The sequence below is a fragment of the Gallinula chloropus genome, assembly GCF_964237585.1.
Source record: "Gallinula chloropus genome assembly, chromosome: 27".
Taxonomy (NCBI): domain Eukaryota; kingdom Metazoa; phylum Chordata; class Aves; order Gruiformes; family Rallidae; genus Gallinula; species Gallinula chloropus.
In genome coordinates, this window is record NC_140112.1 from 3,272,757 (window position 1) to 3,287,714 (window position 14,958).

Below are 14,958 nucleotides of genomic sequence, written 5' to 3' on the forward strand. Positions count from 1 at the left end.
GATTAACAGAGAAACATGCAGCAGCAGAGACACACTAAAGTAAAAAAGCAAATTAATTTTGTGCAGAAAGAAGTATCTATTTACATAAAAACAATTACAAAGGATTGATTTTCAAAGTACAGTCCTACATTTTCCTCCCCAGTAAACAAAGCTGTTAATATAGCTTCATCTGAAAGTGATTTGTTCTTGAGAAAAACAAGGAGATTTTTACTTTAATATTTTAATCTAAACCACAAAGAGTAGGAATCATCTCCTGCTTTCTGGAAAAGAGTTCTGGAAATTGACCTCTCTCCTGACTGCTCCTGTGATTTTTATTAGGGAATCACACAGCAAGAGAGCTTCCCAGAGCCCTTGCTGGGGAAACATCTGGTGACTGGACACGGTTTTGACCATGCTAAAAAAAGAAGGACCCTTCTGAAAATGTCAGTGAAGGGGAGGGTCAAAGTGAGGGTCAGAGTGCTGCAGGCAGGTACTGGGGAGCTAAGGAGAAATAAAAGGGCCAGCTCTGTCTGTGTTTGCTCTGCACACACAGGGTGATGCCAACAGACAGCATGTGAAACACACTTCAGACATCTTCCTTTTCCTTTGGGGGTGGGGTGGGAGGGTGGAAATCAATGACATGAATTCAAGTGCCAGCAGAACCACCACGTGAAACCCACTGGTGATCAGGGTGAGGCTTGGACACAAACCAATCTCCTCTCCCTTTAAAGAAAGGTGGGTTTTGGGTCCGTCCCCCACCCCAGAATACAGGGATGTGAGGAACCTTAAATTATCTCTGACTGCCATCGACCCCTTTGGAACAAAGCGAAAGCCCATCACTGCTGGCAGCTCCCTGCTCCTCTGATCACCTGTTCCTGACAGCTCACTCCCTTCAGCACATTGTTTGTCCCCATCACATTTAACAAAACCAACTTTGCTACAGATCTGGATGATCTGGACTAGCTCTGTTCAACTCTCTCCATTGCAAAATGTGGTTTTGCTCTGCTGCAGGAGCATTCCCCTTGCCTGCTGTCCCTCTGAAACGTGTCTCGGAGAAGAACACGGCTCTGGTCTCAAAGCTTTCCACAGAATTGGCTGAATTCTGGTAAAGCAACATTGTAGCAGGCACAGAATGCTTCCTCCAGCCCCACCAAGGAAGATAATCAGATGGCACTAGGGCTGGCTGAGAGGACACCCTGTGATTTACAGAGACATTTCAAACAAGGCCACTACTCCTCCTCACAGGTAGTCCAAAAGTAATTTAACTCCACTCCAGCAGTGTAATGACCATTGATGGGCAGGAAGAGAGGCACCTCCTGGGCACAAGGACCAGGACACTGGACACGAGCACCATGGCCTCATCCCCGTTCCACTCAGCATCATTTACATACCATCATACGTCCCACTTTCTAGCAAGGCTCCACTTTCTTCCAGTGCTTTAAACTGCTCAACAGGAATGAAATTATAGTCTACTCCAGGGACCTCCCCATCTCTGGGAGCTCTTGTAGTGCCTGCAAAGACAGAAAACACTCTTGTAAGGTACTTAAGTGCTGCCTGTTTACCAGATGCTGCCTGCTGCACAAGTCGGTAGAGCTGTGTAGTTCTGAACCTCCATACAACAACGATGTCACTCCAGTAAGGTGGGAGTTACAGCACTGGTGAGCAAGCAAACAATAATGTATAAAAACTAGGCCAATAAATTATGCAGAACAGCACTTCTGGTATTGAGGAAGGAGGAAAAAAAGCTGGCTGAGGTGGTAATGAGAGAGAATTCTTTCAATGCTCAGTGAACTGAGAGCTCTCTCTGTGGAAGCTGGGAAGCCTGAGCAAGGCAGTGGCAGCCTAGGCCCTGGGCAGCTGTTTGACACAGCACCAGGGTGCTTCACCTCACCACTCCCTCCACCAGTACCAGCCAGGTAATGGGTGATGAGGTCAGTGTGACTAAGCACAATGGACTTTGGGACCACCAAACCCCTAACTGGGCACAAAAGCTCTTTTTTAACCTCCCAGTTCAGTGTCATTCCCCTGCACTCCCAATGCAGCTGTGGGGAAGCGTTTCCAAAGTCATCAGTAAGTTGCTGTGTTAACACAGAAGTTCTCAAAGTGTTTTGCCTATAAATACAAGCCTCCCATAGTTCTAACAGCTTAATCAAAGCTCTCCTGGAAAGGACCCCACCGATTTGTTACTGCCAATAACCTAAGAGCCTTTTACGAGCGTATGTGTTTTCAGACAGCAGCATGAACAGGAGCTGCTGGTGAGCAAGCTGCCTCTCACTGCTATTATCTTGTTAAAAAGTCATGTTTGGGCATCCTCAATCTGATGCTGTGACTAAATTGAGAAGGGAATTCCCCTGGTTACAACACCAGGAGCCAACCAGATTTTAAGGTTTTTGTGTGGTGAATATTTAAATAGAGTGGGTGAGGAGCCTTTTTAACCAGGGAGCCTTTGTGACAAGGTAAAGGATGATCTTGTGATGACTAGGAAATATAATGGCACAGAAGGGTGAGAAGCAGCAGCAGGACATTTGGCTGCTGTGAGAGCATCCTGCACCCCGAACAGTGCTTTCCATAACCCTTGCTAAAGGCCAGTTAACACCTCTGCTGGCTGGACTGAGAGATGCTAGCAGATGCACAGGTGGTGACACAGGTCCATCCAGTTTCTCCAGCTAATTAATTCTTGCTGTGACACTAAATAATGTCCATGTGCTCTTTCCTCCCCTTCTCTCGGGCCACGAATTCACTCTCACTCTTGCCACTGCCTCCTTGAAGTGTCTTCTCAGGATGAGCGAGCCACAGCTGCCCTGTATCTCTGTCACTGCAAGCCAAGCCCCCTGCAGCTCCCTGCCAGCCATGCTGCTCTGCCCAGTGCACGGGACCCTCTGGGGTCAGGCAGCAGGAGCAGAGCCCATGAGGATCACCTCTACACACTTACAAGGGATGGTTCGCAAGTAGAGGTTGTCTCTGATCACTTGCTGCAGTTTATGGTCTATGGAGCCCTTCTGGAACTGCAGGCTCAAGTAGTGGCGCAAGTCTTTGTTGATGACTTTTCCTAAAAAACAACAAACAAGAAAAAGATTGTAAAAATCAAGCAGGATCTAGCAACAAGGACAGCATTTCACTGGTGTAAGTGTCTGAAAAGAGAAGAAAGGAGCTGACGAGCTGGGTTGGTTTAAAAGCAGCAGCCTGAAGCCACTGCACACTACCACAGCACGGCTGCTGGTGTGATTTTAAGCACAACTGAGCAACGACCACCCAACTTCAGCATCTCCCAAGCAAGACAATGTTCTGGAATTGTTTGGAAATCAATAGAAAGTATTAAAACGCATCATCTACTGCTAGCATTAAAAGCCTCTACAGAGAGAAACCGCTTCTGAATATAGCAACACTACTTTCAATCCCATTTACGCTGGCTGGCTGGGCGCCTGGACTCAGTACTGTGTCACACAGGAATCTGCATTCGTGGTGTCATAAAAAGGAAATATCTTCTTTTTAAAAACACCCCGTGTTAGGAGGGTTTTTACAATTATCCCTTTGTGGTACTCCTGTCAGGTATCATTAGTGAATCTGTTTGAATCACTAGATAACCACGGTCCCCTCTGCACACAAATAACTGAGCTGTTGTGCTCCTGCTCCATCCCTCTGACAGCAGGGCACAAAGGGTTGTTCTGTACCCTGCCATCCCCGCACATTAAACAGGGTTCAGCGCCCTCCATGCGCTGCAGTTACCGCAGCAGAACACTCAGGCCTTTAGGGAAGAGACTCCCTGCTTTCAGACCCAGCAGCAGGCACGTGCTGGGTACCACCGTGGGACCCAAACCTGGGGAGGTAACAGTGATGTCGGGAACGCAGAGCCGTGCGTGGGACAGGGCCTGGTACCTGTGGGCACCAGCTGCTGGAGACACCATCTCGAAAGGCCTGAGAGTGACCAGGGCACAGACCCCACAGACCCATCTACACCTCAAACCCAGATCACCTGCAACGCCAGGGTTAGCAAACCCACAAACCAGGACCGCCGAACCCCAGCCCCTTCTGCCACCACTTACCAGGTCTTCCCAAGCACATGGCACTGCTGCAAAGCTGGCTGCGTGTTGAGGTGAGTTTAGCATGCACCCCTGAATCGCTGGCATGCTGGGCAGCGTTTAAACACCCAGCTCACCTATCAGCCCCTCCCCAGAGGGCTGTGCTGCCCGGAAGAGAACCAAACCCCACACAAAACCATCCTGCACTCCCAAGCAAACAAGGAAAAAGCCCAAAACCCATCCAGGAGCATGGGCAGCACACCCAGTGCTTGGTACGTGCCCTGAGCCCCCTTGAAGCCCATTTCCTACCCGCCCTTAATGCTGCTGTTCATTTACACGTCATCCCAGAAGCATGGAAAGCATGGAGGGCAGCACGGCACAGTCCCTGATGGGAATTACAGAGGTGATTCCCAGTAATGTGGGGGAGCAGCATCCTCCTCCCAACTCCAAACACGACACTCACAGCAATGCTGTCGCGCTCCCCAGGGCCAAGCTCTCTGCGGCCGTGCCAGCAAGCCCCCACCTCAATCCCCTGTTTCGCCATCGTGAGCTGTTCTTTATAAAACCTTGGGTTTGCTTCCAGCAGCATAATGAGCACAACATGCCAGGGAAACGAAAACAAATGCTGTCATCTCCAGCAAGAAAAATATTTTCCATTTGTTACTAGAAGTTGCTTTATTGTCTGTAGGCAAGATGGTTTCTCAACGTTAAAAAAAAAAGTGTTGCCACTAAAATGGTCCATCCATCTCCCTGTCAATGCCAGATCTATAGCACAGCTCTGGAACAATGGAACGTATTTCACTCGGGCAGATCAATACAGGCGTATTCCACTCGGGCAGATGGATCTGGTTGTTAAGTATGTTTGGAGCGTTGCATGTCGGAACAACTTGGCAAGAGCTGAAAAGGTCTACTGGACATGGAATTACAGGCCCTTTATTCACCCTCTTCATGTTTTAACATTTAAAAGCTCATAAACCCTTTCCAATAGATATCAACTCAGTCCGAAGAAGCAAACCCAAAGCTGCTGCTAAGGGTGCACTGACATCGAGGGGTTAATTTTAACTTTGAAACCTTAAAAGGACTGGACAACACGCTGGGACCAGGAGGACTGAGCAGCAGATTGAAGGGATTGCCTGGGGAAAACAGGAGAAAGTCAAAGGAAATAGCGGGCAGAGAGAAAGCGACAGGAAGTCACATAGAGAATGGTGTGTGTGAGAAAGCAGGAGAAAAGGGAGTAGGGACGCTTCAGGCAGCCTTCCACGCTCGCTCTGACGCAAACGCCAGATATCTCCCCCCTCGGGAGCCGAACACGCTCCCTTACATCGTGCACACAGGCTTTCAGGGAAACCTCACGTATCAGGCTCCCCGAAACGACCTAACAACTGTCGGGTTGGTGTTTGTTGTGCTGCACAGCGGTCTCTGAAGGATGACACACGCAGCACAGGGACCAGTCAAGAGGAATCATGTACCTCAGACCGCGCAGGTTCTGCACGGGGAACAGGCGCAAGCCTCTTGTTTTCAGTTTTAATTTAAATTAACCACCCAGGAACTGCTAGAAGGAGGATTCACACACTGCAGCTCTGGAAGGAAAGCTGAGAGACTGCAGGAGGAGAAACGGCTTGAGCACCACAGCAGCCAAGGGCAGTGCTGGGAAGGGCAGAGGCAGCTCGGAGCGCTGGGCAGTGGTGTTGATGCCCAGCAGTAAGTCAAAGCAAAATAACATCCCGAGTGCCCGTGGCCCAGGCTGGCAGCACACAGACACACTGCGACGTGCCCCATCAAGCACTCTGCAGCCCCCTGGGAATCCCCTGTTTCGGCTGGGTGCCTGTTCTGTGCAGATGGACACAGGTGATGGCTTTGGGGAGGTACAGCACACTGCACCCCATGGCAGCTGTGCTCCGGGCTCCCCATGCCAACACCCACATCTACGTACCGATAAGGAGCTGCGATGCTGGTGGGTGAATGAACAAGGACACAGCCTTGTTCTTCCAAACTTCACAAAACACTGTTAAGGATAAAAGCCAGCTTCCCAAGGAGCAGCTCGTTAAAGGCAGGCTCCTCTCCCACTGACCCACAGGATCCATCGCACGGATCCCTGTGCTCCCCTGCAGTGTTTAGCACACATCCCTGCTTCAGGACGCAGCCCTGGAGATGGAATTGCGTGAGGACACGGTCAGTCTGCGGGGCTGGGCGGGATGTCTGCCGGGCACCGGGCAGGGCCCCGGGGCGGTGGGCTGGGGGCGGGCGGTAAGCGGGGAGGGCTGCGGGAGGGAGGGCGTCCCGAGCTGAGGGGTCCTCTCCGGGAGGCCCCGCTCCCCAGAACGGTCGGTCGGTCGGGGCCGGTCCCGCGGCATCTGCCGCCACCTCCCGGCCGCGGCCCCGGGCCCGCCCGCTGTGCCGAGAGGCGGCCCGTGGCGGAGGGAGCCGAGCCGGGCCGGGCAGCGCCGCAGCCCTGCTCGGGGCCCGGGAACGGAGCGCCCCGGGCCGGGCAGGAGAACGGAAACGGCGTTTGAAGGCGTCACTGCGGCCCTGCCCAGCCCCGCAGGGTGTGGGCTAAGGGACCCCCCAGCCTAAAGGGGAATGACCAGGGTGATCAGGCAGAGAGTGCCCGTTTAACTAAAACGGGGTGATCGCTACATAGAGCGGGATCGAGAGACCTTCGAAGCGACCAAGCAGAAGCCACTGCAGCATCAGTGGGACCAGACACTAATCAGGTACAACACGCTAACGGTACGATCCTCCTCTGCAACCCCTCACAGGGACAACTGAAGGCAAGTTACGGACCAGCACAGCTCATCCTCTCTAGAAGCCTTCACAGGAGCTGAGCGAGCCCCACAGCAACAGCCAGCAGGAGCTGCCTGCCCAGCACACACACCCCCCCCTACAGTCACCTACCAGAACCATGTGGGATGTTCCAGTTACTTCAGGTAAAGAAAAAAGGGACAGCAACGTTTTGAGAGCGTCCCACACGGTCAGCACACAGCAAACACCAGTGAGTTGTGACTTTTTAAGCCCACAGAGGCAGGACACTGCTCGGCACTACAACACGATTGAACTCATACAGGATAATGCCTTGAGACCTTCAGTCCAGGCAGCAACTGATTCAGGGAGACAAAGCTCTGGATCCTCAGCCATCCTGGCATGCTGTGCTGTGGTGCTCCCTCGAAAGCTCACAGGCTGGGAGATGTTCTACCAATAACCAGCCCACTGTTGGTAAGCTTCTGCAAAACAATCTGGCTTATGAACTTCATCATTAAAGCATTTCAGGTTCTGAAGAAACTAAAATATGCTTTGGAAGGCACACCCCCAAACAATCTTGAAGAAATACAAAAAGCACTGGCAAATAATGCATTGTTTGTTCTGAGAAACCCTCTGAGCTGAGGACACGAGGTGAACTGGGAGCGGTGGGAGCCTGTGCACAACCCTCCAGGGTTTTATTTTTGGCAGTGTAGAAGCAGCAAAGTCAACTGTAACAGAAGGTTCTGGGTTGTGTCTGTATATCTGTGGCTGGGTTCTTATCTACCATGAAAAAAAATAAATCTATTGTTTAGTGCAGAAGGAAGAAGAAAGAAAATATTGTCAGGACTTGGATGGCGTTTTGATGGAATATCTCGGTGCCATTTGGTTGGTGTATGAAAATAACACTTGTTACCCAACTAACAATTGCCTCCGTTTGCAAATAGATGCATCACAGTGGGCTGGATCTTGGAAGTGACGGGTAAGATCCAGCACTGTGAAACCAAGAGGTGTTTAAGGGAGGAAAGCAGCACCTTCCTCACCTACACCCAGCTCATCACCCCTGGCTCCTGAGCACTAAAGGTCCCTGGGCAGGGACACTCCCCTGCACCCTGGAGGGCAGCTCCTGCCTAACCAGCACCAGGCACAGCTCCTCTTTAAGCCACCTAAGAGGCAATCATCTTTTCATGACAGCACACTATGTACAGAACAGGAACCACCTCATTACATCTACAGAGGGTCCCAGCTAACGCAGGGTTTCTGGGCAATGACAGCAGCGATGCCCTGGCAGCAGGAGGCTGCGTGCTGCCCAATCCATTTTCTGCCTACAGCCTGAAGGGCTTTTCAAAAGAACATCCTTGGAGTGAAGTTCCAACTCTGAGACACCAGCTCCAAGCACACCAGTATCTGCTACAGTTCTAGTAACACATTGTGCGCACACAGAAACCCATTAACTGAGAAGTACAGTCAGGAGAATTACCAAAGGCAGGGGTCCTCTGATAACACCCAGTATTTTAATGCACCGTTATTAACTAGGAGAACAGGAAGGCACAAAGGACTGTACAGCTGTTTCTGATAGATCAGACACTGAAGGAGATTAGAGAACTCAAATGATTTAAAATAATTAATGAGTTTCAAATAAAATGGGAACATAACCATTTCCTTCAACTTAAGAGCAGGGAAGAGAAATGCAGAACTTGCCCAAGAGAAGAGTCTGACCTTTTGTATTACACTTGGAGACTCCCCTCTCCTCTCCGGTTCGGGATTTTCTTGGGAAGTGAAAAAAGCACCGAACAGATCAACAATCTTTTGCAACTATTTGCTGGCTGTATTTTCAAGAGACATCCGAATTCTCTATTTCTTGCCAAGTCCTTTCCCTCCGCCTGCAGCTCCCTTCTCCTCTCCCCACCGCTGCCCTGCTTGTCCCCATCCTCATTCTGTACCGGTCCCCAGCACTAAAGCTGCACCATCTCATCTCATGCATCCACGCTGACGATAAGGAACAAGAATCCAGATAAGCTACACCCCATAAGCCCCTGCCAGGTTTAAGACAAAGACAAGGATTACAGGGATATCAGGAAAGCTCACTAAGCCTGGGAACTTCCAACAAGGCAAAACTCCCATTTACGAGCAACAACTACACCTCTCGAAGAGAGAAAGGCAAAGCAGAAGAGCAACAGGCTTTTGGTCTCACGGCTGCAGACGAATAGACACACTGGGCAGGATGCAGAACGACCTATGGAACCCTTGTGCAGGCAACTGAGTCTGTATGGGGGCACACAAACGGGCTCAAGCACGTTAAAACAGTGTGTAGGCAATCTAAAGGGTCAAACAGCCACCAGCATTTGTAATATGCAAACACCTAAGACACCCTACAACACAGGGTTGTTTCAATAACAGCACTTTATTACACCTTCCTAATTAGGTGCTCACTGCCTTGCTGAGCATGTGTCACTGTGCAACTCGCCGCACCTCCAGAGGCTGTCTGGCACGAGCTGTATCTGTCAACTGCAACATGGCTGTGAAGTCACACACAGACACTGGAGCTGTGAAATCAGAATCCGCTGTAACTGCCATAGGTTGTAATAATACATAAATCATTTAGTCTGCTCTTGAATTGAGCTGACACAGGACTGGAACACTCCAAAACAAAGATTAGCTACCCGAACAATGGAGGTGGTTTTCCTCAGGGTAACTAGTTCTCGTTTTTCCCAAGCTATAAACAATCTTCCATTCATCCCCTTAAATTTACAATGTGAGCTTTTAATTTATCCACACTAGAGGAAACGATTTACTGAGACAGCAAACAAAGCGATTTGCTCTAGAAAGCACAATTAACCTACAGAGCTCAACAAAATGTGACTCATGTCCCAAAACTGTTCTAATATTAATGCTTCCCTTTGATAATCCACAGCTCATGTGCAGAGTCAAAGCTCCTGACACGCCGTAAGCGCTGCTTCAATCCCACCCCAATGAGGGATCCCATGTGCAGGGCAGCCTATGGTAGTGCTTGGCAAGAACTGCCCGCCCTGGCGTTTGCCCTGCGCAGCATGGCCCTGGGGATGCTGCTGGGTGCCTGACACACCGTCCCCGCTGCCGAAGCAGCGCCCAGCTCTACAGTGACACATTTCAGTCACGTCCCCACAGAAAAACGTCCTTGCAGCTGCTCTGCGTTACACAAGCCATTTAATCTGCTTGGGACTTGGCGCTGCGTTCCCAGCATAAGGGTACGTGTTCACATGCCAAGACCTCTTTTTTCCCCTCCAGTGTTCTGATTAGAATAGCACTTATGCAAACCAAAGACAGGTTTATTTTTAGCCAGCTTTCCATAGGAAGCAAGACGTGCAATTACACTCCGCATAATTTCTAGGCCCACTAACCTATTTCAGGGAGAGTCTGGCAGAGCAGGAGCCTGACAAAGATACCACGATCACAGAGATGCTGCGTGTCTGCTCTCCTGCAACAGAACCTACCCACTGAGTGCTGGACACCCAGGCAACGGAGCCAGTCCTGCTCTAAGGAACAGCCATTACGCAGCGTTTATAAAGGAGCCGGAGCTTCTTGAACCGGCTTTTCAGGAGCTGGGGAAATCCCAGCGCTCCCGGGGCGGGCTGCGGCATTCCTGAGGGATCATGCTCTGCCAGAGAGGCCGTTGGGCTGCAGAGCACCCAAACTGTGCTCCCAAGGACTCCAGCAGCTTCCGCGCACCAGTGTCCAAGCGCCAGGCCAGCACTGCTCTGCCCATGTCACCAGCTGTGCCATGTCACTGATGGGACATCCCAAAGGGCAGGTGGGAGCCACCCCCAGCACGCTCTGCACAGCGCGGCCGTCAGCAAACCCCCTGACTCCAGATGTGCACTGGCCATGACTAACGTTAGGCCTGACTCAGGCCACGTTCACACGGAGCTTCTGTCTCCGGAGACCCTTGGTCAGGCTGCTGCAGCAGCCAGGGATCGGGGCAAGGATGGGGGCACCCTGCGCTGCTCCGCCAAGGAAGGTAGCCAGGGAAGTCCCTGGAGCTGAACCAGTACGGCACCGGTGGGAACACCATCACACACGAGCGGCAGCAGCTCTCCCAGATACCCCTCTGCACAGGCGTGGTGAAACTCAGGGTGCAGAGCAGTGTGATGAGCACCCCATCTCCTGGGTGCCTGCAGACCTTCTGCCTGGCGTGAAGCACTCGCTTCCCAGGAGGTTTCATACTCACAGCTCGTGGCTGCCCATGGGAGCTGACGCGGGTGCCAAGCGACTGAAGGTGCCCAATGTGCTCCAGAGGGTGGCACGGCAGGCGGGGGCACGTGGATGTTCAGGCACCTCACCCGACCAGGTCTCCAACATGGAGATGGGCTCCCTCAACCCTCCTGCTCCTCGAGAGCCGCTCTAAGCGACAAACGCGTGGTGACCGGGGGCAGCCTGGCTGTAACGAGGCATCATCGAGATAAAAGAGAGTATTATCAGCCCAACTTGAAATGCAATTACGGAACCACCCATTTGCTGCAGCGATTCAGCCAACGCAGTATTTCAGCAGATGAGCCTGCTCTGAAGTATAAGCTTCATTTAGGCTTTAACTGATTACATCTCCTGTCCTCACCGATCGCTCATCATTTATTTTTATGGTCATGCAGGCAGAGAATTTCCAGCATAAAGCAAGAACCACGATGTCGATGCAGAACAACGCAGCAGCTCTAAATTCACAGGAGGAGATAGATAGTGAAGACTTCCAATTTACTAAAAAAATTTCCTTCATTATTGTTCCTGCTCTAAAATGTTCCATAAATAAAAGTGTTTGGACCCTGGAGGACTCAGAGGAAAAAGTGGATGAACTAAGAACGATGCAGTAAATCTAACAGTTGAGCAGTTACTATCCTGCAGATGAAGCACACACAAAAATCTCACACACAGACAGGACTCCCTTCTAAGAACAAAGCTCAACTATTAGATTCCTACAAAAATGGCCTATTTCCCCCCAAAAGTACAATTATTATAACCTCGTTAGAGATTATTTTCTCTCCTAGGCAACACTAGCAGCAGCAAAACATTGGAAAGGTCCAGAGCCCACACCACCACCTGCTCTTCTCCCTGTAGAAAGTATCTACTGGACTGACTTAGTTTACCAGCAAGTGGTAGAGGCAGGAAAACAGCCACAAACTTTTGGGCTGATTGAGAGGCAGGTGAGGCTTGGCCATCCCCTCCTCCTGCTTTGCCACGGGAGGCAATGCCAGCACCAGGGAGGCACCACGTCCTGATGAGAGGACGATTCCCACCCACCAGCCACACATCCTGCAGACACCGGGCTGCTGCTGGGGGAGCGACAGGGGCACACAAGGAGGCACAGAAGGAAACGTGGTACTGTCAGCAGGTAAGGAAGTGAAAGGACTTTGCAATTTACAGGCTGTATGTGGAGTGAGACCCGTAACGGGTCAGAAGCGAAGCCCATGGTCTAACCACGCCAGTCACCACAGAGCTGCTACATTAAAATTGCTATAGGAACTGATACCTTCCTACAGCCACGGCTTGTACCACAGTGCTTCCTGGGAACAAGTCACTAGAGCCTGGGGGGACATACAGCTCAGCTTTTACATGAGGGCTACACATAGGTAACTAGTATAACGACATAGAGCTGTTTTCCATAGGCTGTATACCACATACATCCTTCTGAGACCTGACAAGAAACACCATTTCACAGGGAATGACTTTTTTTTCATCATATAATTAAATTAGTTTACTTCCTTGGGCAGAAACGTACCATCTGCAGAAATGCCAGTGTTCTGGATTCCGGTTTGCCACAGAATTTACTGCCAGGATTAGAGAAATTTTTTTTTCTTCTTGAAATGTAATATAAACTCAATTATTTGGCAACCTAGTACATTCTGGAAGTGTAAAAAACAATGCAGAAGCACAGTATCTGTAAGGGAGTAGTAAAAATTACACAGATAGAGAGTGATGTTTTTATTATTTGCATATGCTCTGACATGAAGTTACTTAAGAAAGCTTAAAGCCTAATTACATTTTGGAAGTCCTTAAGGACACTGAATTACCTAAGCCTGGGTGCCATGGGATGTGTGTACACAACGTGTTCAGGGAGGCACTACAGACAAAAGCCACAGTACTCAATACTCTCAGTCCCAAGGAAAAACCCTGCTACCCCAGAGTCTATGACCATCCCAGAGTCGTTTGGGTCAGGAAAGCCCCAGAAGACAGCTGCCTGTCAAAGCTCCAGGCACCTCACCACACCTCTGGGCTAAAGCCTGAACTGAGCCATCCACAAATGGGATAAAATGCAGGGGAAAAGGTAAGTCCTCAATCTGACTGTGGAACTGCACCGATACCGTCGATAGAAACGCTGGATGTGGGAAAGGCTTCGAACCCCAGCATGGAAATCCTGTCCCTGTACAGGCTTGTGCCTCACACAGACTCTATGTGCATGGCAAAGGCAAGTAAAACAGTAAGAATTAATAACCTCACACCTATGTTATCAGACATGTGTTTCCAGCATCTTGCAGGAAACACACCGGTGTGACTCCCTGTGCAGTTCCTTTGCTGCCCTAGCAGCATCCAGCACTTGCAGACAAGCCCTGGGCTGGGAAGCAGCAGTTTAGCCAGCGAGCAGGAGGAAAACCAAACCCAGCTCACCAACAAGGGCAGCATCTCTTCCCTTTCCGGACTCCTCCCAGCCTTGTGCACCAACTCCAATCCAACTGAAATCAGATCCAACTTAAAATGGATCCACATCCAGCTCTGAAGGCCAGTGTGGGAACACAGGGATCTATTCAGCACGGAGACAGAAAGCCCAGTGCACATCCCATCATCTGTGGGCATGAAACATCACCAGGGCAGGAACCTGTGTGTCAATTCTGAACTTGGTAAACATGCCTTTGATGCAATAAATCCCTTACACCCACATGCTAAAAAGTGGTGTTGACATCTCACACACTTTCTCCAAATTCACTCCTTAAACTGCTGTAACCTGTGATGAGTAACTTGGTCTGAGAAACAGGGCTGTGTATCTTGTTGGACAGCAGGGGCAAGAAGGGCGTTGAAGGGGTCCAGAGGGAAGGATGACAGCATTCACAGCCTGCACAGGCTCATTTATTTATCTAATGATAGGGGAAAAAAAAAAATAATAAAATGGCATTGCAGAAGAGAATCATTCCAGAGGGCAGACTGCTGGAACTGCAGCCGCAGCTCGAAATTACATAGCCAGAAGGTCAGAACGATCTTTATCTTCCTCCTTTACGTGCACTCACCCATAGATACAACAATGGCAACTCCACTCCCGTAACAGAGTTAACCTTGGACTTTACAAGTTCACTTGAAATGTCTGCTGGCTCGCAGGTAAAACTCAAGAGCACTCACCATTCCTCCCCTGCCTGACAGGTCCAGCCCAGACACGCGTGCTGTGGCTCTGGCGTCACACACGTTGCCACACACCCCGTGTTGTATTTACCAATAAAGGGTTAAGGACTTGTAAGGCAGTTCCACTGACCTTGGTCTGACTTACCCACAGCACAGTCAGCTCTTCAGCAACACAGATGGTTGAGCTGATGTTGCCAATGTTTTAAGCTCAGAAAAGGCTTTTTTTTTTAAAAAAAAAAAGGAATATTATTATTATTTCCCCATGCTGTGTTTACTGTTTTACATATGCCTCTGACTGCCAAGGAATTGTTAACTAATCACCATGAGATTCATTTCGTTAGCACACAGCTGGGTACTTGGTCATGCAACATCTGCTTCTCAGCATTTCTTGTTCTTATCTGGGTAGTTTGTAAGAAAACAGTCACAACAGAGTATGTCAGGCAGCGTGCGAAGAAGCTGGTAAATTAAATTATTAACTAAGGGCTATTCATACATACACCTCCAGATTACTAACGAACCCCTGTCCCTTACTGGGTGGAAAATCTCCCTACAGCAGTCATGAAACAGATAAAGACATTCCCATTTCCTCATCGCAATGCTTTTATCAAGACTACCACAAGTCAGAAGAACAACATAATGGGGTCAAGCAGACTCTTGGAGTCTCACATTCTGCCAGACCTGCTCTCCAGACAAGCTCCAGCTCCTGGAACAGCCTGATCCAAAGCCCAGCTCGCTGCCTTTCCTGCAGAGAGGAGCCCTGGCCGCAGGGCAGCAATGCAGGAATTTGGAGGGGGAAGCTGCTTTCCACAGAGCGCTCTGCCCATCGCTTGTCCAACACTTACAAAGCACTGCCTGATGACCGCTGCGG

General features: G+C 50.1%; 1 protein-coding gene across 2 annotated transcripts in view; it reads right to left on the reverse strand.

Moving 5' to 3' along the window:
• MAGI3 (membrane associated guanylate kinase, WW and PDZ domain containing 3) overlaps positions 1-14,958 on the reverse strand; it is a gene marked incomplete at both ends in the record, with an annotated part of 55,073 nt that overhangs the window by 23,193 nt on the left and 16,922 nt on the right. For both annotated transcript variants that reach the window (XM_084275774.1, XM_084275775.1), the window contains 2 exons: positions 1,371-1,490; positions 2,912-3,028. In XM_084275774.1, the coding sequence (XP_084131900.1) occupies positions 1,371-1,490; positions 2,912-3,028 (237 nt within the window). The remainder of the gene's footprint in view (positions 1-1,370; positions 1,491-2,911; positions 3,029-14,958) is intronic.